Source organism: Rhineura floridana, chromosome 14, assembly GCF_030035675.1.
Source record: "Rhineura floridana isolate rRhiFlo1 chromosome 14, rRhiFlo1.hap2, whole genome shotgun sequence".
In the NCBI taxonomy this organism is placed as follows: Eukaryota; Metazoa; Chordata; class Lepidosauria; order Squamata; family Rhineuridae; genus Rhineura; species Rhineura floridana.
Window position 1 is genome coordinate 8701986 of NC_084493.1, and position 25631 is coordinate 8727616.

At 42.3% G+C, this 25631-nt stretch overlaps 1 protein-coding gene across 7 annotated transcripts in view; it reads left to right on the plus strand.

Moving 5' to 3' along the window:
- The window catches only part of MYO9A (myosin IXA), a 160740-nt gene extending 137869 nt beyond the window's left edge, over nt 1-22871 (plus strand). For 6 of the 7 annotated variants that reach the window (XM_061595939.1, XM_061595937.1, XM_061595938.1 and 3 more), the window contains 11 exons: nt 26-73; nt 3278-3389; nt 4182-4243; nt 7481-7673; nt 8529-8657; nt 9433-9538; nt 10902-11033; nt 12324-12447; nt 17543-17745; nt 19660-19802; nt 21275-22871. In XM_061595939.1, coding sequence (XP_061451923.1) covers nt 26-73; nt 3278-3389; nt 4182-4243; nt 7481-7673; nt 8529-8657; nt 9433-9538; nt 10902-11033; nt 12324-12447; nt 17543-17745; nt 19660-19802; nt 21275-21753 — 1731 coding nt within the window. In that variant the 3' untranslated portion in view covers nt 21754-22871. The remainder of the gene's footprint in view (nt 1-25; nt 74-3277; nt 3390-4181; nt 4244-7480; nt 7674-8528; nt 8658-9432; nt 9539-10901; nt 11034-12323; nt 12448-17542; nt 17746-19659; nt 19803-21274) is intronic. The other variant, XM_061595942.1, reaches the window with a different exon arrangement.
- The last annotated feature ends 2760 nt before the right edge of the window (nt 22872-25631 follow it).

Sequence of the window (25631 nt, forward strand, 5' to 3'; positions counted from 1 at the left end):
CTAATTTATTTCCTTACTGTTGCAGGTTACCAAAACAGAAAGAAAAAAGAGAAGGAAGAAGGAAGCAGATGTTGTAAGTTGAAATATTTTAATGTTCATTTAAGTGCATTATTTTGCACTAAGAATTATTAGGGATATAGAAAGATCTATGTAGTGGTTAAGGTGCTGGACTATGACCTGGGAGACTTGGGGTTCGAATCCTCACACAGCCATGAAGCTCACTGGGTGACCTTGGGCCAGTCACTGCCTCTCAGCCTCAGAAGGAGGCAATGGTAAACCCCCTCTGAATACTGCTTACCATAAAAACCCTATTCATAGGGTCGCCATAAGTCAGAATCGACTTGAAGGCAGTACATTTACATTTATTCCAGGAGTGGCTCCCCAGATGTTGCTAGACTACAACTCTTATGATCTCTGACCATTGGCATTGCTTACTGGAGCTGATAGGAGTTATAGTGGAACAACATGTGGAGGGCACCAGGTTCTTCATCTCTGGTCTGTTCCCATGTGATGTACTCAAACATGACAACTATTGACCCATAAGTTCCAGTAACTTTTGCTTGCATGCCTGTTGCATCATTTTGCCTTTTACTGTTGGGATGCAGTCACATCAAGCTCCTTGAAGTAACAGCCACAGGATTGCTGATAATTTAATGTGAGCTAAAAAGTTATATTTTGGTGGTCACAAAGGGAAAAACGTGTTTTTGTAGTGTAAAAATTAAGCTATTAGCTCTATAACTGTTGCACCACCTAGTGAAGCAACTCAGAACTATAGGTCAGGAACAGATCTTCACATACCATGTTTTTCAGTTAATTCCACAGTGGCTGTAGGAGAGTCTTTGCCAAATGAGTGCCCTCCAACCCCAGGTGAGGGGAGTTGTAATCCAAAGCACCAGGAGGGCACAAGGTTAGCAAAGACTGCAGTAGGACAATGTCATAACTGTGTTTATGGACTGCTGTTTAACCATAGGTAGCCATAACTCAAACATCTAGAACAAATACACTTGCCTTTATGGACAATGGGATTCATAGTTCAGTTTACGTCAACCTAGTAACACAGACTAACACTCTTCACGCTAGCTTGGCTGTGTTTGAATTTATAAATATGGCTGGCTTATCAAACAACCATTTTTATTATGAATTACAGACCCTAATCAGTTTGTAATGTGAATGATTACACTACTGTCTCCCTGTTGAATGGCCAAGAACTTGTCCAGGTGTGTTAGCATCGTTACTGATGATAAAAAAAACAACTGTAGAGCCTCCCATCCTGGTCTCTCATGAACTAAGAGGTGACGGGAGGGGGGGATGTCAAAATCACATAATCTCAACTTCCCCTTGAAAGCAGAGTGCTTTCAAGGTGCCATGGATCTATCAACCACAAAATTGCTTGGGCACTGAGCTTTTCAGCATTTCTCCTTGCCCTGTAGAATGTTCCCAGAACTATCATCTTAATTCATTGCCTTAAATTCACTATTTGAAAACACAAGCCATGAACAAAAACTAGTATGAAGTAGCAGAAGTCCATGCATCTTTTGCATCCTTTGTAGTCTGTTCCTTCCCTCAGATTTGGTCTGCCCTGTCCATAGGCCAACCTCCTTGGAAAGTAACAAGCTTTGTGTGCTGTAGGAACATATCCTTCACTTCCTCATACACTTAAAGGAACGTATAAAGCAGGGACTCCAGAGGCTTGTGTAACCCCCCCCCCAATCCATGTTTCCAATATTTTTTAAGGTTGTGCTTAGAGGGGAGGCCTCTATCTCAGGTACAGTACCTTATCCGACATGATTATTGCTAGCTTGTTCTGCTCTATGAGCTATTGTAAACTACCTTGGAATTTTTTAATTGAACAGTAGTACGTTAGGGCCCCGCTTATACGGCGGGTTAGGGACCAGGCCCCTGCCGTAAAGCGGAACCCATTGACTTTAATGGGTCGCGCCGCGCGAAAATGCCGCAAAATGGCAAAATCGGCTTTAAAACGGGGAATTTCCCCTGATTGAAAGCCGCCGCATCAGCAGAACAGCGGAAAGCAGAACGCCGGAAAGTGGGGCCCTACTGCATAGAAATGAAATAACCACGCGCATGCTGCCATCTGCATCAAGCACATCTTGGAGATACTTTCAGGGTGCCAGGTATGCCTTTCCAGAGGGGTGACCCTAGCTTTACCTACAGTCAGATTTATGAAAGAGCAGCATAATAGTTTATTGTGTGCTCTTGCATGTTTCTGTATTGTAAAACTCCTGTTGTACATCTCCTTGACATTTTTGAAATATAAAACAATTAATAAATTTTGTAAATAAAAAAAAATAGAATGAACCACAAGAATTTCACTCGTAAGGCAAATAATTCACTTGTTACCTTACAAATTTCACTTTAATGCATTTTCATGAGTGTTACTGCTTTCCGTAGGAAGCATATAGTTACGTATCTGCAAATGTAGGCTGAGGGCACAAGTCCTTATGCTTTCTGAAGTGTGTGTCAGAGTCATACCATACATCAGGGGTGGGGAACCTTTTTTTTTTTAGCCCAGTGGCTGTATTTCCTCATAGGCAATCTTCCAAGGGGCTGCATACCAGTGGTGGGCGAGGCCAGATGCAAAAGTAGGCAGAGCAACGGATTTGACTTACCTTTGTAGAGTAGGTTACATTCCAGCCATGGGAAAGTCAGAGGTTTCTAAACACAGAGATACACCGTTATCCATCCAGGCAAAACAAGAGGCATGATCACAGTTCATGGTGTTATACCTTATGACTCTGTTTTGAGGCATCTCAACAACAATGGACACTTTCCAGCACTCCAGGATATAGACTGTGGGAGGCTGTGTAGCCTGGGAAGAGTCCTGAGGCCAAATAAAGAGGCTTGGAGGGTTGCATTTTGCCCCCAGGCCTGAAGTTTTCCACCTCTGCCATACAGTGTGAGAGTCTAGGTGTGAGCAGCAGGGACTAGAATGCTTTGCCAGTATTCTTGGGCTGAAGTTGTTAACTTCCTGAGGGGTTGCCACTTTCTGGGACACCCACACGGCTGGATGGACTTATGGGTCTGATCAAGAAGAATTTTTTTACATGTTGTTAAATTGTTCAACATATTAAGATACTGCTCTTGGGCATTCTGAGTGTCAGGGAGTCAGTGTGGCCAAGAATGCGCTTTTGGCGCAAACAATGAAATAGCAGCTGCCTGAAATGTTTCGATGTAGCTTAGTTTAGCTTTTTAGCAGAAGAATAAACACTGAAAACTGTTTTCAGCTGTTGCTGAATGTCAAACTGCATTTTTCTTGTAGGTAGAAGAACATAACGGTCACATTTTTAAGGCCACTCAGTACAGCATTCCCACTTACTGTGAATTCTGTTCCTCCCTGATATGGATCATGGACAGGGCCTCTGTTTGTAAATGTAAGCATGAAGTGTTACTCTTATTGCTCTGCTATATTCTTTTCTCACCTGCACTGTTTTCTTTCTTCTTTAATTAAAAAAGAGGGTGGGGGGGTTCTCGGTGGACCTTTGTCTGCTCTTTTTGGCTGGGGCCAAATGACATACTGAATATAAAAGTGGCTACTTGCATATGAAAATGTCCACTGTGGTCCCTCTTTGAAATTATAGCCAGAAAAATCAGCAGCCAGCTATAGTAATTAATCTGCATTTATGCAATGCTATTTTCATAGATTAGGAGAATTGTGCTTCCAGTTCTTAAAGTCCAACCTGTTGCATTCCTCTGCCTGCCCCAGCCACATGACTGACACAGAGTAGTTCAAAATTGGCACAGGCTTTGCCAGCTCTACAGTTTGTTGCCAACAGTGAACACCAGAAGGTAGAACTACATGTTATGAAGGCTCTCAAAGTTCTAAACCCTGCAGTTGGCTCATAATACTAAGGCAGGAGGGTGGGGGAAATCATTAGGCATGATGGGGTGTTCAGCCCTTATCCTGCATGCCAATTCCTCCTTTTTAAAATGTTTCGCTCTCTGCATCAACCTTACCTCAGCAACTGCAGGTTTGAAAAGACAAGTTAATATGTAGCTTTCCCTGAGTGTCATGTTTTTCTGTGGAACACAACCTGCACCCCTGGTGGGCACTATGAAAGCTGGCTGGAAAAGTGGGTAACTACCTTCCTGACAAGCCCTCAATAAAGTCATGATATTGCTTAATTTGAGCTTACTAAGTACTAAGTGTGTGTTCCTGATTTCAGTATGCAAATACGCTTGCCACAGAAAGTGCTGTCTGAAGACCACAACTAAGTGCTCCAAAAAGGTATGGTTTCTTTCATCTGAGCATGCAGTGGTTTTTCAGTCTTTCCTGGTAGTGCTCACGTTAGGGGATTTTGAAGGAGCTCAATTTTAGGTATAGTATCCACACTGCTATTGCAAAAATTAGTCTGCTGTTAGGCAGACTGTTCTGAGTCTGTGGTTCTGAAACACACTGTCAGATAGGCAACCCAGTCTCTCTCTTTAATCAGGAACTATTTTATTAAACCAGAAAAAAACAAATGAAATACAGAATCTTCAAGAAACCTCACAGTCTCTGAGGATAGCGAACTAAGAATGGTAATACTGATGGAGACATTTGATGGCAGATGAGAGAGTTCTGGGAGAGAGAGTTCTTGCAGAGAGACAGCTTCTGAGATAGAGACAGGTAAAAAGAAGGAGCATTGTCCTCTGGAGCTACTAGGCCTGCTGCTAGCTTCACCGATGGCTGAAACAAACTGAGGCAAGTTTTGGAGGAAAAACTTAACTACAGGAAGCTAGTTAGGCCTGACCAAAAAAAAAAAAGGGGTGCGATATTGCCTGACAGGAAGTTGCTTTATAGCCAAGGGAGCATAGAGTTAGACCTCTAGAGTACCACAATTCCAGCTTAATAAATACATCGTTTAACACAACAGAGGGAGTCTCCCTATATACCATTCTAAACCCTGCGGAGGCAGCATACAAACCCTCTCCTCTTTAACTCTCCTGCAACATAGGTCCTGTGTCAGCACCACTTATCACATGGAGAGAGCTCATGAGATCTTTCCAGGGCCTCTTAAACTCCACCTCAGGAGTAGCAGCTTGACAGCTCATGGATAATGCAGGGCCTGTGTTGCAGTACAGCTACGAAAAGGAGAGTTTGCCTCGCAGTGTATATGCCTTGCCATAACAGTGGCAGAGAATACAGAATTTCTATGCCCCTACCAATAACGTAGGAGCCATAACATTAGCCATTGGGTGCTTGAGCACCCACTAATTTTCTATTCCTAGTTTCCACTATATCAGATAGTTGAGTACATATGAAAATAAGGAAAATTAATTCAGTTGCTGACTCACCTCTAAACGTCTTTTCATTTTTTTGTGTTTCGTTCACTCGGTCAATGTATTAGGATGTAGCATGGGCAAAGCCATCGTCATCATTTGAGATATTCTCAGGGTGTATGTTTTTGTAGGGCAGTGTGGCTGACTTTTTCTGTATATAACTAGCAGTCTTTTTCTTTTCTCTGTGAAGCCTGGAAATATATTTGGATGTATTTCTTTGAAGCATTTTCAGTTTATGTTACCCCTGCTCTGCCCCTCATGAGAGTGCATGTGCTGTGTTGTGAATAAACTAGATTTGCACAATTTCTGATAACTTCTGATAGGTCATACTCAGTTGGGTAACAATTCCTTGAAATCTGAAGGGATACTTCATTTTGCACCCGTGTGGTCTTAAGCACTGAATGTGTGGCTATGTGCTACCTCATAATTATTTTATCTTTAATAAATTGCACAGCCATTTTAATCTAGCTGTTTTGCTGTACCTAGATCAAGTGGCCTGCTGTTTGAAATTTAGCAAAAAAAGAAAGGTACTCATTCCAAGGAAAACCTAGATAGTGAGCATTTTTTAAAGTAGCAGTTTGCTGCTTTGATCTTGTGTGTTAAATATTCAAATCCAAGAAAGACAAGCTTGAAAACAAATAATGCTCAGTTTTTAAAACTTTTTTTAGTTGTGTTTAAATTTGTTGTAACCTGCCCTAGGACCTTTGGGTGAAGGGTGGTGGTGGTGGTGGTAGTAGTAGCAGTAATTGACCTGAGATGATTTTGTTATACTGTTGTGGTATCATTGAGGTTTTACCTGCTTTAAATCAGGATTTTCCATTTTAAAAGTGCTTCAGGTTTTCATAATGGCTACAGAAAACTGAGAATGTGACATGAAAAATGTTTTTAAAAATTCAACCAAGTATTATGACTTTTGTGGCCTTGGTGCCTCTGTCATTATTTGGAAATATTTTGGTTGATGTTTCTTGACAATTGCAGTCTAAAGAAACATTGTCACTATGCTTTTATCATTGAGGCTGTGCTCCAGTTCAGGAAAGTGTTGTTATATTGTGTTCAAAGGCACACACTGTTTAGAAAATCTTAGCAGACATTCTTTTGGCTCCTGGTCACTTGATTAAGTACAGTTGCCTTACAGTGGAGTTAACTGAAGAACATTTTTCGCCCTTTTTAGTGACAGTCTTGTAGCTCTTCACTGATAGTTTGCAGTTATTTTTATGCCATAATTAAAAGTGCTTCAGGGCTACAACAGCAAAAGCTAGACCATGCCATAGCCCTAAGGAGAGGAAGCTGTAACATCTGAACTCACTGTTGCCCCATTTTCTTCTGGTGTGTTCCTGCATGGAGAGCCTTATCCCATGGAAATCACTCCCTGATCTCTCCCCTTTCATTTTCATGTTTGGTTGTGATGCTGAATGAGAAAAACCAGATGCTGGAAGAGCCTGGCCTTGTGCCACTCCTTTCATTTATTCCTTGGGTTGGGACCCTTTGCACTTACATTCAAAGCCTGCTTTAAAGCTCTGTGCATTTTCCCCTGGTCATAAGTTCTTGTGCAGGTGGAACTGTGGTCTAATTGTTGGATGCTGAGTCTCTAAGCGGTACTGTGTTTTAAAAAAAAAAAGTCAAGAACTTCAGATTGCCTCTCTGGCTGTGTGACAGCCTAGTCATGTTAATTCCTGCTGCTGTTGCTTCATTTATCTCTGCAAGGAGAATTCCTTCTGTCGTGCATTCACACACAAAGCTGAGGCCAGTGAAATGGGGATCTTGAAATTCAGCGAAACAGGCTGTAAACCCTCGAGAGAAGGGCAGTCAGGAGCACTGGATGAGGACTGTTTTTCAGAGCCATTTTTGACTGCAGCTCCACTTTTAGTTCTTGAGTTTGTCTTTACTGTTAACTGGTACCATGGCACTGCTGCTAATACAGTGATGTGAACGCAGGGGTATGACAGGAACAACAAGGACCTAGGAAAAGGCAAGTCCTTTCCTAGGCCTCATACAGGCATAAAAACTTTGCAACTCCCACTGTCTCATATAGGTCTGAAACTTTGCAAAGAGTCTAACTGGTATTTCTAAAGCAGTATACTTTTGTAACCCTTGAACATGTTGCCAGGTCAGTCCTATTACATCCCTAGGTTCACTGATCTGTGGACAGCATTGCTTTGTTGCTTCTTAAAAAACACTGATAACCTCATCTCTGTCCCTCTAGTATGATCCTGAGCTTTCTTCGCGGCAATTTGGGGTTGAACTCTCACGTCTCACCAGTGAAGAGCGAACAGTGCCATTAGTGTTTGAGAAGCTGACCAGCTATATAGAAATGCATGCACTGTACACAGAGGGCATTTACCGGAAATCCGGATCAACCAATAAGATCAAAGAGCTGCGACAGGGACTTGACACAGGTGTGGAGATCTAGAGAAGAGGAATCTTCTTCCTTCTGACTTACACGTAACACAAATCCACACAGCTGCCCTGACACAAGTTATTTTAGAGCTATAGGCTCAATTCAGACAACACTCCTTGGCTAGAGTTTGGCATGATGTCTGAATTGACAAACAATGGTTTGCTATCAGCCAGCAGACGAGAACTGGAAACCACAATTTGAAGTAAACCGTAGTGTCAGAGATCACAGGTGCCTCAGTTTCACTTTGTATAAATACCAGTTTAGGTATCTGTGCTTCTTTAAATTTCCGCTACCACCAGTTCAGTCAGAATACTTTCAAAACCTCCTGGTGGCATGTATAGTAGGCTTAGGCATGAGTTGGACACCAGCACTAGAGAAAGGATAAACCTAAATGAAGATTGTTGGTTTATTAAAGGGATACTGTTTACATAAGGAAATACTGATACTTATACTGGAGTCTTCAAGGTGCTTGTCTGACCATTTCTGATCACTCAAGAGACACTGTTGCTGACACCAGCCCCTAAGTGGCTTTTACCTTAGGCATCTTCTGTGCTGTGTCCACATCATTTTGTAATCTATTCTTAGGATGCGGACTCTCAATCCGTGTCAGCTATCATGCTGATAACAATAAAATCGCACACATACATAATAAAATTGTGTACAATTTTATTATGTATGTGTGCAATTTTATTGTAAGCCACCCTGAGTGCCTTATTACAGGGTAGAAGGGCAGAATAGAAATAATTTAAATAAATAAATACAGAGCTGCTGGCTTGAACACTAAGAAGTGAATTATAGTTTTCCTGTCAGTTATTTTCTTCTACTCTGCTTGCCTCCATTCTCTGTCAACCAGATATTGAGAGTGTGAATCTTGATGACTACAACATCCATGTCATTGCTAGTGTCTTCAAACAGTGGCTGAGAGATTTACCTAATCCTCTCATGACATTTGAACTCTATGAAGAATTTCTGCGAGCTATGGGTAGGAAATTGTCATGTATATGCAAATAATAATTCCTGGGGGAAGAGTGCTAAAAATTGCACAAAAAAGAATGCAATTCATCCTAGGAGTTCAACCTCCTTTTTTTAAAATAGCAAACTAGACAGGTTCATTCCCCTCACTGATACGATAAAGATTTGTGCTCTCCACCAGTTGATCATTTCTGCAGCTTCCTTTTTTGTCCAGTAGGGTATTTGCATGCAGAAAGTCCGAGAGGATTTTGTAGTATATTCCACTATGAGGCCAGACTACAGCAACAACTTTTACATTGAGCTGCCTTTGGCTGTCCTGGAGATTCTAGCTAGAGACACCAGAACTATATTATGCCAACATTTCTTTATTTATGCTAGCTGGGTTCTTTCATTGCATTACAGATGCAAGTCAAAGTGCCGATTTTTTAGCCTAAGTATTAAGGCTCATACTTCAGAAATGATGCCCCTTGAGTCCAGCTGTGATCACTTCAGAACACCTTTCTTAACAATACCATCTTTGCGCTACGTTTGGGTTGCGAGGATGCTTCTTCTCTTTGGGGGCTCACCAGAGCCTGAGCATGCTTGTAAGATATGTGTGCTGACATTTGGAAGGCTAGAGTGAAGTTGATTGGTGTAGGGTAGGATGTTTTTAGCTGTTAATTGGATCTTAAATTGTAATTTGAAGAGGATTTTGTATTTAAAATTCTGATGTGCACCCTAAACTATCACTGAAGGAATACAGTGACCACAGTTCCAATAAATTAAATTAAATCTTCCTTCTGCAGGCTTGCATGAAAGGAAGGAGGCCATCCGTGGGGTGTACTCTGTCATTGATCAGCTTTCTCGTACACATCTCAATACCTTGGAACGTTTGATCTTCCACCTCGTCAGGTACCAATAGTAAAGAATAGGTGATAATAGGAATTTAATGTTTTGTCCTTCACTTAATGAATGCCACCATATTGATTTATTATTTATTTATTAAATTTATATCCTGCCCTTCCAGTAGGAGCCCACGCTGGCAAACAAAAACACTAAAAACACTTTAAAACATCATAAAAACACTTTAAAATATATTAAAACAAGCTTTAAAAGCAATTCCAACACTGACACAGACTGTGATAAGGTCTTTTGTTTGTTGAAGGTCTTCATTGCCTTTAGTTCACTGGCGTACCAAGGTGAAAACCGAGCTCCACAATGCTGGAGAGGACACTCAGGGCAACCGTGTTAAGAGCCCAACACGCCTTGCTGTTCCACAGCGTGACAAGGGCTTCAACAAGGTTACCTGCTTTATCTACTGGGAACTCCCCCAGGACATTCAGGAATCCAGTGGATTCCACACAGGCCAATAGGCACAGCAGATGAGCAATGAGGAACCTGTCCATGGGAGGAGTGAGAGAGAGAAACAAGGTGTAGATAGCCTTGCCTTCATCTTCTATGGCAGCTCGCCATCTCCCCAATCCTCCCTCTACCCGTGATCACTGAAATTGGGATGGCATCACCTATGCCCCTCCTTACTAAGCCTCCTCCTAAACACCTGATATGGACACAAAAAGAGCCCACTATATGACACAAATATGTATCCTACCATCCATTCAACATCCTTGTGATGACAGCTGCTATCTTTAAAGGACCACTGCCTGCTCAGAGATTTGTGCGTGTATATTGTAGGCATGCCATGTGGCAAGAGAGCAGCTTTGGAGATCAAGTTCTATATGTCATTGCCTTGCTTAAAATCACAATGATTATGATCCCCCAAGGAGCACTACAGTCCAGGCACACATAGCAGCAACCAATCAGATTGTTTTGAGTAATGAACCACTTTCCTTCTCAAGAAAATCATTGACATCTGAGTCCTTACTTACTCCTGGTCTTCATATTAGTGGAAAAGTATTACAGCAGCACTGCAAACTAGTATATTGCAGTTAGTACAGCTGTGGTGGCTGAACATGGCCAGCAGGAGTTCCTCTCATGATGTGCCCAACAGATCATAGACATTGACATCTCTGTATACTACCAGTTCTGTGCACACAAGTAGAAGAGGTATGACAAAATGTAGCACATTAATTGGCCTCAGGTTTTAAGGAAGAACTTTTTCTGCAGACTTTTAGAGGACTTTCCCAGCATATACAGTTGTCCTTCTCTTTAGCCTGTGTCCAAACATCTTAATTTCCAATCTATGACTTTGTGCATTTTCCCAAAAAAAGGGAATTGGAGCTACCTATAACCAGAGTTATATTTTGATGCTGTCCAGGATTGCCCTGCAAGAGGAGACCAATCGAATGTCACCCAATGCCCTGGCCATTGTATTTGCTCCTTGTATTCTCCGTTGTCCAGACACCACTGACCCTCTGCAGAGTGCTCAGGATGTCAGTAAAACCATAAGGTAAGGGGGGGGGGAAATGCCGCATCGTAACCTCTGAAGCATCTTCTATAATGTGTCACACCTCTGTGAGCCTGTCAGCCTATTTCTCTTGAACTTCTTTGCCTGCATGGGAAAGGGAGGTACCTTCTGAAAGCTGAGAGGGTGGGGAAGAATAGACCGACTGGGAAACTTTCATATAGGCGGCACCCCCAAGTGCCTCTTTCCGCTAAGAATTGCATAAGGAGATAGCTGCTTTTTGCAGCTTTAAGTAGTCATGACTACCTGAGATACTAGCGGGCATTCCACTGACCACACTCTCATTGTAGGCTGATGTGCATGCTTAGCAACCATCATACATCACACCAAGGAAAGGCTGCCCTCTATACTAGGCCTGAAAACAAAGGTTCAAGATTAAATGCGGGCACATAGAGGTGAACAACAGTTAACACAGCTGTTGTCTGAAAAGGCAACTGAGTGACAGTACAGAACTCAGATGTGCAGGGACCAAGACTCAGATCCCAAGGGATGGAAGTAGAGGAAGAAGGTGCAGAGGTCAAGAGAAAGAAAGGTGAAGCAAAACCAACTAGGAAGGAAAGTTAGATACGTCACTTTCCCACCTACTTCAGTCCTTCTTTATGGCCACGTTTCAGCACACATTCTCCCTGTCTGGGCATCTTGTTAGTGGTAAATTATTAGTGAGCCTTGAAGTCTGTGAAAGCCCTTCTCAGACTTTCTCCTGCATAGATTGATTGTGTATAGTGAGGAGCAGGATTGCACCTTCTATCCTTAGCTCAGTTTACTGCATTCAGCCAACTGTCTCAAAGGAACTTCTTAGTGCACGGTGAAAAATTACACCCTCTCCAATGGTCAGAAATGGGCAGGGGGGAGAAAAGTGGTGTTTATCCTCCCAACTGCAGTCAGCATCCACACCCTTCTGCTGAAGCACTTCTAATAATTATATATACACACATACACAATTGCAGAAATTCCAGTTTTGGTAATTTTGAGGGCAGCCTTAGTACCTGCATATAATGCACAGTGGAATTGTGGAGACTGTTTCAAGAGAAACTCTCAGGATGGCCTATAGTGAGACTGTCCCTGTCAATCACATGGATGGTGGGGGGCAGGGACTACCGCAACAAAATTGAGATACCTGAAAAGGTGGCTGTTTGGATAGACGAGGTCTTCTAGTTTCTCAGTCATCGCATTCAAAACGAAAAGGTTCCCCGAGTTCTTGTGTGTACATCCTGCAGTCGTATCTACCTCAGCTAACTGGCCTCGCACCTCCACTTTCCCTTTTTTCTTTTTCAGCTGTGTAGAGTTGATTGTTGTGGAGCAGATGAATAAATATCGGGCTCGCCTCAAGGACATCAGCAGCCTTGAGTTTGCAGAGAACAAAGCCAAGAGTCGGCTGTCGATGATTCGCAGATCTATGGTAAGGGGCAGGACTGAGAGAATGCCAGGGTGATCATCAGACTAGGCAGACATTTATACAGGGATCCATGGTCTCCCCACCCCCAGCCAGGCCACATTTGTTGATGTAACTTTCTTCTTTGAGAGAGAATTTGGAGATGATTATGTGTGTGTGTCTGTGTCTGTGTGTGTGCGCGTGCCAAAGCGATATATGTTTAATAGCATATTTGTTTAATACAATCTCTTGGAACTGAGAACACATGCATGTCAGTTAATTTATTTGGAATTGGGTAGAAAGCCATCTGTTCCCTCTTTCTCTTCTTTCACCTTCCCCATATCTCTTCTTCTTTATGTCTTTCCAAACTTTACATGTCCTGAAACCCCTTTACACGTAACTGGGTCCAACACAGAAGCTAAAGATTTGTTTATCACAGGTTGAGTCTACAGAGCTGCGGACATATGCAAAGCAAAACACAGAGAAGATGGAAGTGATGTGTCTCTGGCCTTTTCCCACAAGGGCAACCAATTTGTTCCTTTTAGGGTCGGGAGTCTGATATGTTTATCTCCCACAGTGACATTAGTGGATTTGGGCCAGTTTAGCTTGTGTGTAATTGGCCTTCCTCTGTGAGCAAGCCTTCTTGGTGTCTGGTTCTCCTTAATCCCACAGTGTTCTCATCGGACACAGGACAGGCTTTCATTTGCCTCCCTACCACATGGCACGTGCCAGTGGAGAGCCTGGGCTCACGCTACCATACATATTTCAGTCCAGCCTGCGCTAAACTCCTGCTAGCAGGTTGCTTCCTCTTACCTCGCTGCCTTTCTGAGATACAAAAAGCTTGTGCACTCTTAGCTGGGCTGCTGAGTTGAAAAGCAGGTGCCAGCACTGAAATGGCCTGTTTTCTCCTCTGTTTTGAGCTGAACACGTGGCAGGCTTTGTAATGTGTCATATTATCTGCTTATATAATAGGGGCTTGGCTGGTCATGTGGCAGGTGACTTACTTACATACTGCCAGAAGCAAGCATGGGTGCTTTGGGTCTTCTCAGCATGCTGTATTGGGAGTGCACAACCAGTGCTAATCCAGTGCTTTTATGCAGCACACAATGGCTTGTAATCTACTTGTGCTTCTCGCACTTGCAGCCAAGAGCAAGCCCAGTACCTCTTTGAGAGCAGGGTGATGGCACGTGCACTCTAACCTACTCCTTTCCTTTTCCTGTCCTCTCTAATCCAGAAACCCGTACTAATTGCCGTTAGATTTATGAGCATAACCCGCAGTTCAATCCCGGTATGTATCAGAATTGCACGGCACTGACCTTGTGCTATAACCTTTCACTCATTCCAATGCTGCTGCATGCTCCATGCCGCAATACACTTCATCTCCCTCTCTGTGTGTATGTGTGTGTGTGTTCCTCCCTTAAAGTGCCCTTGGTTTAGAGAGCACACATGAGGCCAGTTTTCCACAGGGTTGGCCAGAAGAGGAAGAAGGAAGGGATGCTGAATATTAACTAAGATTGCAGTGGGCCAAGTACATTGTTTTCTTCCATTGTGTGCTCTAGAAGTGGTCTCTAGAGGAGCGTAAAATGCTATCCACTGCTTGAACAGCTTTCCAGTCACAGAGTGAGGCAGGTCTTTCAGGCAACTCCAAAGAGCTAAAGCAGCATTGAGGAACATGTGGCTCTCCATATATTGTTGGACTCTCAATTCCATCAGCCTCAGCCAGCATGGTCAGTGGATAGGGATTATGGAAGTTGCAGTCTAGCTACTTCGGGAGGACCCTCCTCGACTAGAGGAAGCTTGGAGTAAAATCGTTCACTTGGAAACGTTGTGCTTTGTCGCCCTACCTTGAGCTGGTTTCCTTACCTTCTTTTATTGTCTCTTACTCTGTCTTCTCTACTAACTCTTTTTTTCTTCCAACTGATTTTTCTTTCTCTTCCTTCCCTATTGCTCAGCCCTTTTTCTCATGTTCTGACCATAAGTGCCAATCACTTGGAAGACAACAAAATCAGATTCATCCTTCTAAAAAGCTCTTTCCCCACCCAACATTTATTAAACCTAATAACAACAATAGTAATCCAGCATTATGCTAGCCAGAATTCTCAAAAAGAACCAAAAGCAAGACATCAACCAGAGAGGGATAGTGTAGAAGTCTGCTTTCCTCCTCTTCTTGCTAATTCAAGAAGAAATGTCAATTTCAGTTAATATGAAACTACCTTGCACATACCTAAACATGAAAAATATGAAACTGCCTTGCACATACATAAACATAGGAAGCTGTCTTATACTAAGTCAGATCATTGGTCCATCTAGCTCAGTGTTGTCTCCACTGACAGGCAGCTGTTCTCCAGTGTGTCTCTCAGACCTGTGTGGAAATGCTGAGGATTGAATCTGGAGCCTCTTGCATGCAAAAACAGGTGCCTTACCACTGAGCTACATCTCATCTCCAGAGTTTCTTTACCAGAAGTAGGGTACCACCAGTACTAGTCAATCTTGCCTTGTATTGTTTACTCTGATGGTTAGTGGCTCTCCATTATCCTAGGCTGGGATCATTCATAGCACCCATTACATAAGATGCATTTAACTGAAATGCCTGGGATAGAAACTGATAGAACACTTGCTTTGCATACCTGTTGTATCACAGAAGTATAGCTCAAACAAGTGCATATTAATAATTGGGAGGGTGATTCTGAGCTGAGCAACAGTGAGGAGGAAGGGCGAGTGGTGTTTTATCTACTGCCACATCCCTGTCTCAAATCTCTGCTCCCAAACCACTTTTCCCTCTGGTTTTCAAACACCTGTTTCTGAGAGTGCACATCTGGAATTCTTAGGGGAGGAAAGTAGCTGTATAAACTGGAGTGCAGAAAAGGGGATTCAGTGCTTCCTCCCCACCATTTTACTCAGAATGTCCCCCCACCTGAAGCTGCTTTTCCCTGTTGTTGTTGTTATGTGCCTCCAAGTCGACTACGACTTATGGCGACCCTATGAATCAGTGACCTTAAGAAAAGCAATTATTGACTTTTTCCTGTACGCACACAGGTGTACTGTAAATGCCTTCATGCCCCTTCCAAAATCATCTGGCCAGTCTGGGAGGCAGGATGCTAAACTAGATGGACCTTTTAGTCTGATCCGGCAGAGTGGTTTTATGCAGACACTCAGCTGTATACAGAAAAAGATCTTTCATGCTCCAATCCTAGTTTTCCAACTATTCCTCTAGAGTGAACTGTAATCTTGCCAGTTCACAATTCAAAGCCCTGACTCTCAAGGCAGTAAAATGTATCAAATTTGCTTTCTGCTCTTCATCGGCTCTGCTCACACAGAGGTGCTACCTTGGGATTTTGGGCATTTATCTGGGACTATGAGACACAGTTAAATAGCACTGGGATACTTACCCAGTCTCAGTTTCATCAGTTATATGAATGTTGGCTCCACCCTTGCAAAGGTCCAGGATTGCTTCTCCAGAGCAGGTGTGTTCAAGCCCTTACACAAACATCCTCTGTTCCCTCTCAATAACAACTTATATGACCTGTTCTATGTAGGTCACATGCCCTATTTTTTCGAATAAGTGAGTAGATGCTGAAGGAAAAGGACAGCACCAAGGAAATTAGATAACTGAGATACTTAGAAGTTGCTGTGACACAGGATTCAACCAGAGGGAGGTAGTGAGAAAGTATTCAGATTACTTCAGAGCAGAAAGTCCAGCTGAATTCACCTAGTCTTTAAAGGCACATGTGACTTTGAGATCATTGCTTCATAATTACAACAGAGGTAGAATAGGTGTGATCCTGTATGATCCAGTTCCATATCACTATCAGGAACTGCCTGATCAGCATTTAAATATTTCTAGGCACCGTCTAAGGGGATAGCTTCCCACTGTCATGCATATGAGATCTACCCCCAGGTACTTGTGTTAGTTGTGGAATTTATTTATTTATTTATTATTTCAATTTATATACCGCCCTTAGCGAAATAGCTCTCAGGGCGGTGAACAAACAAAATAAAATACAATATATCATAATAAAAATACAAAAACATATACAAACAAACAACGAAAAGCACAGCAAAAACAAAATAAATACTACAAAAATTAAAATACAGATTAAAAGATTTAAAAAGTTAAGAAGATTAAAATGCCTGGAAGCATAAAAAGGTCTTTACCTGGCGCCGAAAAGATGGAAGTGTAGGCGCCAGGCGTACCTCTTCGGGGAGGCTGTTCCACAACTCAGGGGCCACCACAGAAAAGGCCCTAGATCTCGTAACCACCCTCTGGGCTTCCCGATGGGTTGGTACCCGGAGGAGGGCCTTAGATTCTGAACGAAGTGAACGGGTAGGTTCATAGCGAGAGAGGCGTTCCACAAGGTATTGAGGTCCCACGCCGTGTAAGGCTTTATAGGTCAAAACCAGCACCTTGAATCTCGCCCGGAAGCAAATAGGAAGCCAGTGCAGACGCGCCAGGACAGGTGTTATATGCGAAGACCGACTGGTCCTCGTCAATAATCTGGCAGCTGCGTTCTGCACCAGCTGAAGCTTCCGAACTGTCTTCAAGGGCAGCCCTACGTAGAGCGCATTACAGTAATAATTTTCTTTCTTTCACTTGATAGTGCAAGATGGTGGATGGCCAAACTTTGTATGAGGCTTTAACTCTTGTTCTCAGGCTTCCTGCCTAGAGAAATGTAATATCTTAAATTGAACACTGAAATACTACATTAATATGTGAGTTGCACAAGTGTTTGCTGCAAATAGAAATGGCTTGCTTAGGTTTTATATGGGTAGATTTTGGTATTTGGAAATCCAGATATTCTCTTCTTGCACTGCTGCTGTTGCCAGCAGCCTGAGGCACTCTTGTTATAATCTAGCTCTGTAGAAATTAATGTTAGACTGACTTCTGATATCTGGCAGATAAATGGAAAATTCTGCTTTAGCATGTATAGTCTTGGGTGTTTTTAAGAACCTCTGAAATAATTCATGCGTCCTTAAGTGCATATATGCTTCCTGTCATGTCTGTCTCTGCCAGTCACCTACAGATATTTGTTTGCTCATTATATTGCACACACATACCATGGATGTGAGTTTTTTAGGAGCTGGTCTAAGGCCATGCTGCTCATTAGCACTGCTGTGCTCGCAGGGTAAAGGACGTCTACGAAGAGGCACCTACCCAAGTCCCACATCACCGGCTGCAGTCCGGTTGCCATCCGTGTCAGATGCCCCTGAAGAGGCTCTGAGCAGCGAAGAGGCCATGGAGGTGGATGTCACGGAACAGCAGCAAGTAGCCATGCAACAAGAAGAGAGGGTGTTGACGGAGCAGATTGAGAGCCTTCAGAAAGAAAAGTGAGACTGGATGGGTGGAACTGAAAAGTAGGGAGGGTGGTCAAAGTTGCTACAATTTAGGAAGTGCAAGTCTTGCATATGAGCTGGATTGCAGACTTAAATTGGGAGCAGGTTTGTGATAGGTGAATACCTTGTAGAAGTAGATAGAACCTTCCTGGACCCCCAGCTGCAAATATCCAGTCATGTCTCTTAAACATTGTTCAGTTGGATTTGCCAGATAATGTTAGTTCCTGATAGGGTGTGAATATGTTTTCCAGTGACCTAACTACTCCATTACTTCCAGACTTCCTGCCCACACAGCTGGGTTCTCTCCTTCCATTTATTCTTTTTTATTACGTATTTAAAAGACGTTTATAATACATTTTTAGCATATGCTCCACAAAGCAGCTTACATCATAAGTAAAACTACAGAGTCAAATACAATACAATGCAATTGTAAATACAATATAAAACCATTAAAAAATCCATCTGTAAGAACATACCCTAAAGCCAGTGCAAAGTATTGAGCAAGCTTTCACATTCACCAGAATTCTTCTAAAGGGTGAATGCTAGAGACAGTGCTAAGAATTCATTTTTTAGATGCCTACTACAGTGTACTAATATAATGTATATAGCTTATACAATCAAAGCATATATACATATATAAATCAAGAAAAGAAAAGAAAACAAGACAAAAAGAAAAATGTTTCAGAAGAAGAAGAGGGGGAGAAGAAAGTTACTGAGGTTAATGTAAGCTTTAAAAAGCATAAAGTTTAATACCTAGAATGTAATAGAGATTTAGAAATTCAATGTTAGTAGATGGAGTAGATGGATTTAGCCACAATAAACTCCAGAGACTACCCAAAGACATCCCTCCATAAAGAGGCATGAGTTGATGGCTGACGGAAGTTATGCTCACCCACTGCTACATACTTACAAACATAAGCCACTTAATATGAAAATTATCTTTTTTATTTGGATCCTGCCTCGCCAACCTTTGTTGTGTTAACTTTTCCATCAAAGCTATGCTCCATACCTGAGAATGCCATAAATCTATTAAACTGCAGTCAGTCTTTTTCCGATGACAAACAATTACAATTCTTGCTGCCACAAGTAAAGTAACTATTAAATCCTTAGAGAGCAGTGATAAATTATAACCTTGAAAAATAGACAAAAGAGCCAGAAGAGGATCAGACATAATGTTTTGCCCTATAATCAACCCAAACTCATGAAACACTTTTTCTAAAATGCCTGAACAGCAGTACACATCCACCACATATGAAAATAATTTCCAAGCGCTCCATACCCCCTCCATCACATCGGTGTAGCACTATTACTGATTTTATGCAGAGCTAATGGAGTTAGATGTCACTTATGAATAATCTTATATGAGTTTTCATGCAGTTTGGCTGATACTGAATGAAATGGGAATTTATCCCATACATTTCCCCATTTTATAGAATCAATCTCCATACCAACATCTTCCTACCATTGTTGTCGTAGACTATGTAGATTCCCAGAAGTTTGATCTAATAATATTTTATATAAAGATTATAGAGGACCCTTATCAGTGAATGACGTTTCCACCAAATACTTTTCAATCAAAGTCAGTGATTTCTGTTCCTGCTCCTCCACAGAAAGTATTGTTATGAAGTGCTGAACCTGAAGTAACTGATGCCAAGTACATTGATGTGGGTATAATTAATCCTGAAATTTTTTTTAGAGTAAGCGGAACTCCATTCATGAATAAGTCACATAACTTGTAAAACCCCTTGGCCTCCCAACATGCAAAACCTGATAGCTTATTCTGATAATAAAATAGTGGATGATAAAGAAATGGAATAATAGGAATTGACTGAGATATACAATGCTTTCTCCACGATCTCCAGACAGACAAGTCTGCTAATTTATTCTTACTGGATTTTTTCCCCTTAGGGAAGAGTTAACTTTTGAAATGCTGGCACTGGAGCCAAGAGCCTCTGATGATGAAACTCTAGAGTCTGAGGCCTCCATTGGTACTGCTGACAGCTCTGAAAACCTGAACATTGATTCTGAAGGAGCCATCTCAGACAGATCAGGTGAATAAAGGCTGTTCATAATTAATTTGCCCAGATTCACAAGGTGGAATTAAGCTAACTACCTTCAAGCACCTGTCATTGCTTATCCATTATATAACTGATATGTGAGTTTTACTGCATGTAAAGTTGGAAATAGCCTGGACTTTGGTCAATTTATTCTGCTGCTTAGAAGAAGTGACATTCATTGCCTTCCATATGAGCCATTTGGTATTATCTATCATTATGAGTTCAAGCATCCCTCAGAAACCCGGGTATTGCAGCTTTAATGTTGTGTGTTAAAGCAAGGTTCTAGATCTCATGATTGCAGACAAAAGTATACGTAGGCAGCTCCTGCTAAAATTGAATTTTTTGGGGGGGGAAATATCACCTAGGCTATTCTGCATTACTGTATAATGATGGAGATCCTGAAGGGTCTTCTCGGATAAATACAATGCAGGGCAACCAACCCCAGTCTCTCCAGACACCTCTGTAGTTTCCATGCTAGTTTCCACTGTGCAGCTCTCTCCCAGAGGTCATTAGTTCCACTGAGTTAAATAGCAGAAGAAAACAGAATGCAAGCAAGAGAACTATTGATAGGCTAAGTGCCCCTCCCCACTGTCCATGACAGACAAGAATGCTCCGTCCCCCAATCATCTGATGACCACACTGTACTTGATGGAGCAAATACGTTTCTTTAAGGTCTAAGGGAAGAACAGAAGCGATCACCTGTTGGAGGAAGTGGTGAGAAGGGAGAACATACCAGAGCCTGGGAACTGCAGGGTTTGGGAGCAGGGAACATGCACTCACCGCAAAATAGGGAAGGCTTAGTTACAGCTTAGGTATGCTGCAGTATGACATTTTGTTCTTTGTTAAGGAATGTAAACACTTTCCCCATGATAGAATTCTTCAGACATGTTGGGAATCCTACCAACATGTGCAGCTGTCTTTGTGTTTTGGATGTGTGTTCCTATTCCTCAGTAACTTTCCTGGTTGTTTTCCATTTTATTTTCTCATACAACTCAATAAGGTGAAAGTATGTGCATTTGGGGTGGGAGTGGACATAGACATGAAGAATGGATGTTGAGGGAGCTCTTCAGTTTAGTGCCTCTGTGGGTTCAAAGCGGCCTCCCCCAACCTGGTACCCTCCAGATGTTTCTGGACTACAGCTCCTGTCATTCCTGACCATTGGCCTTGCTGGCTGAGTGTGGGATGGAAATATGTCCTTGTGTAAACAATCAGAAAAACACCTTTTGCCTTATCTACACATACTTTGAAAAACATGCATTGCTGATACCCCCAAACTATGTTTTGGTCATTCAGCATGGAGCAGGCAGTGAAGAGAATAAGCCAAAGTAGTTTGAATTTCTTTGGTAGTCCTGGGAGTGAAGCTCCCTTTTCCACTCAATCCCATTTGACTCTTTCTCAGACAGTGCTGTGTGTGTGTTTGTGCACCATCACTTCTTAAGCTTCTCTTGTTATCTCTTCTCTGCCAGATAGAAGTTTAGCACTTGGCTTAGCAAGAGCCATCAAGACAGAGCCCATCACTACCGCCAGGCCTCGACGGCATCTGAGGAAGCAGCAGGAATCTGTGGACTCAGTAGACTCCTCAGTGTCTTCTCCATCTCTTTCACCCTCCTCCTCCTCCTGCTTACCTCATGTAACTAGGAAACGATTCCAGATATACTCCAAATCACCTTTCTACCGAGCAGTTCCCTCTGGGGATGCCACAGTACTCGAGCGATCACCAGGGCATCTCAGAGGTCTGGATGACAAGCCACAGTTCACCACCAGAGGGACTTTCAACCCTGAAAAGGGCAAGCAGAAACTGAAGAATGTGAAAAACTCTCCCCCAAAAGCCAAAGAGCTCCCAGAGGCGGCTGCCGGGACAGGTCGGAAGAGACACCCTGATGCTGCTGATTACAACAGTCCTCAGCAGCTGGTGCTACTTGGGAATAATGAATTTATGGTGTGAGGCAGTTGATCACAGAAAAATCAGAACACCCTCATGCTTGGAATCTTTCATCTACTTCAGCACCATCTGCCACCATCTCCATCGTACAACTGCTGCAGGTCATCCAAGCCGGTGTATCCTCCAGTCATTGCTTGGAATCGCAACTTTGTATTACCAGTGCAGAAGAGAGGAGGCTAACTATTAGCAAGAGTCAGTGGAGGACGGATCTGCTGTGGCCTTAGTTGTTTCCTTACTCAAGTAACTTTTCAGTGTGTTGGGCTGGGAATAGGCATTGAAGCTGAGGATGGAATGGCTGGTGAGCCATGTTTGCATTTTCCATTGGTGCCCAGTTCCATCTCTCATGGGCTAGGGAATGTGCCAGCCAAGGACACTGGAGGTCAGTTGGAGTTCAGGGACCTGTTCTTGATCCCAGTTGTCAAAGCTGCTGACTTTAGGGATTGGGTTTTGCACTGGGATTTATAAGCATGGGCTTTGTTACAAGGAACCACAGCAAGGAGGAGAGCAAGCCCTTTGTTTGGAGCTGTTTATAATGCACTCCACGGTGTTGGATAATGATGATAGAAATGTTCATTTCCACTCGAGCGCTTCTTGGACAACCAACAGGGGCATACCTGTTATGGAAAGGAGAGCTATTTGACTTTTTGAAAGTCTCTTTGTTGGCCATGTCAGAATAACGAATGTCAGTTTGATTCCAGGTAGGCCTAAGCCAAATACTTGTGCTGAATGTTCAGTAGCCATAACCACAACAAGTGCCCTGTGGTCAAGGCACAAGATAGGATTTCAAAAGGCAAAATAAATGTTAAGAGGTAGAACCCAATTGTCTTTCGAAGTTCGTCCCAGACATTCTGTGCTGCTAGCTGAGGAAAAAGCTCTACAAACAGACTGACAGGCAAGGAAATGTCACTCGTTGAATTGCTTTACTCAAACAAAACACAAGTTTATGGAAAAGCAGTAAAGAGGGCTGCTGTCACAGTCTGTGTAAAATGTGATTTGACATCACTTTTTTACTGAACATCAGTATTAAACAAAGGCAAAATGAAATCAGAGTCTACTTGAAGCTCTTTGATAGTATTATGGTTACTGAAGTTCAATGTAAATAAAAACTTTTTATGTTTTTACTTTTTTCCCACAATGTGGGACTTTCTTTTGTTCTTTAATGTGGGACAGTTAAGCCAGGAAGGTAAAGGTAGGGGAGGGGGTGGATGTTATAGTCAGATCTGAGGTTGTGGTCGTATGAAACAACAAAAGGTAGCCATTTTCTAAATCCAGGTGTCATCAGATAACTCCCTTGGATTTGGAGCTTTCAAGAGTTCATCCTTGCGGTTAAATTGGTGTGTGTGTGTGTGAGAGAGAGAGAGAGAGAGAGAGCCCCTCTTCTTGACTTTAGCAGTAATGTCTGTCTTTAAAATGGACCTTTTGGAAGCCCCATTTTTCAGAACACCCGATACAAACATAGTCCTCTTGGAATCTCATGGCAGAAGATACTAAGTGGGATGAGGTTTGTCCAGCTGCTTCGTGCCACCCATACAAATGTAGCTGCGATTTTTTAAAAGCATACATTTGTTTCAAACTACCAATAGAGACAGTGTACCATGATCATATGCATAAAAGCAGGGCATTTGACGTCTTTTGCAGGCATTTGCACCTTTAGTTAGAGTAATGACATGCAGATCCTAACAGCCAGTCTGACTGACTGGCTAAGAATCAGTGATGAATTAATGGTGTAAAACTCCCCCCAAATTTGGCTTTGCAAGGATTGATGAAGGCACAACCTTGACAGTGATCTTGAGGTTTTTCTCCGCAAATGTGCAGATCCTCCTGTAAGCATTACTGTGGATGAAATTTGTGTGAGTGTGGAGGATGTTGTTCCACCTTGCTGTGTGCCTTTTTGTTTTTGTTTGAGGATTTTAATACCTTGTGGGGTTTTTAATTCCATCTCTAGTGGTTGGAAGCACGAGCTTCAGCTTTAATGTCAAAAAAGTAGCAGAGGATCATCCATGTCCTCCACCGAGTATCACAGTTGTGCTTGTACAAACCTGATAAGGATCAAGTTTTTATCTAGGAAAGTACCTTCCCACTATCTGGAATCCTGGCCACTGCAATGATGACAACAGGAAGAGGGGAAAAGCACCAAGTCAGACCCCAGTATTTTTTATAAGATGTTTATTTAGTTTAATGCTTTTCAGAGTTGAAACTCCTTCATCAGGAGCTATAAACAAAGATAAAAATGTGACCAACAGCAACAACATTGTCGTTATTATTACTTCTTAAAACACAAAGCCATATAAAATTGAAAGATAATCAAGGAGAAAATTTGTTGTGCGCTAATGAAATGTACACCATTGAACACCAGTTGGCCATCAGGAGCCAGCAAGCCATTTCTCTATCTGACTCTCTCTGTGTGACTCTTACTTTAACTCTGTCTGACACCAGCCAGCATCTCCTTGCTTATCTTTTGATTTTCTATGGTTTTGTGTTGGTAAGAAGTAATGTTGTTGTTGTCATCATCAGTGGTATCATCATTATCTTTTAGAGCTCCTGATAAAGGAGTTTCAACTCTGAAATGCATTGAGCTTTACATTCCAGAAAACACCAGAGCCTCTCTCCTTTTTAGTCTACTGACCTTGGTGCTTTTACCTCTCCCTGCTCACACTGGAAGGTTCACTGTCCCTGTTGGTAGTTTGAAACAAATGTATGCTTTTAAAAATCACAGCTATATTTGTATGGAGCCTACCTCCTCTTTGTTCCACTGCAATGATGTGTCCAGTATCCTTAGGTCAAGGATGGGGAACCCAAGGCCCTCCAGATGTTGTTGGACTCCAGCTGCCATCAGCTCCCGTGGCTAGGGATGATTGGAGATGGAGTTCAATGACATCTGGAGGGCCACAGGTTCTCCTTCCTTAGACCACTATGGGCACAAAGTCCTTTGTGGATTCAGATATATTGCAATTCCGAGGAACTGTAATAAAGCAAGGAGCAAGGGTTTATTAAGCAGCCTTTCTCTGGGCAAGGATAATGGATCCAGTCCAAACTCTCAAGGTGTGTCTTGCTTAAACCCTGCTCCCTCCACCACTCTGCAGTGGTAGTTTGTAACAGACTAAGCTGTGCTGCCCCCTCCCCCACTCCCAAACTTCATGATAGTCAACACATTTCCCATGCACACATTAGGTGTTTGTTTCTGTTGAGCAATGCTCCTCATTTCTACTTATCTCAAAAATCCACTGGTTCCTATGCTGGGAGGTGCTGGGCTCTGTATACACTCTAGGGTACTAGTCCCCTTTTCTTCCAATGCAAAGCCTCTTTTTCAGCACTAGCCTTTGTAGGGGTAGCAAATACCTCCATATACTTAAGATGGGTCCAGGCCAGACTTTCTGCTTGTGAACTATTTTTTCTGAATGCCAGCAACAGGAATAAAAAAGGATTTAAATTTCATTCCTCGTCCATATTTCTGCCTGATGCTTGTCTTCCAAGATTGCAGTCTTCTCTCTTCACCCATACCTGCTGCCCCTGTGGAATCTGTAAGTACAGGGGTTTCAAACATTTTTCCACTCATGGTATCAAGTGAATGTACTCACCACTAGAAAGGACATTGGCTGCATATAGTTATTTTTAATGGAATTTTTAAAAGTAATTTATAAGTATACTGAGTGTAAATAGTCTATGTATCGTAAAAGGATATATTGTCCTGTGTCATTCTCTATAAATTTTACCTGTTTAAAGAAGAATTCTATAAAGGAAAATGCTTTATTTTGCTCACTGAACCAGCTGCCTTGCAGTTAAGCAATCAGCTGGCACATTGTGATTTCATGTCAGGAGGTTTCTTTCATTTTTTAATGTTATTTTTGTTTCCCTTTTCTGGAACAAGGCCGTCATATTTA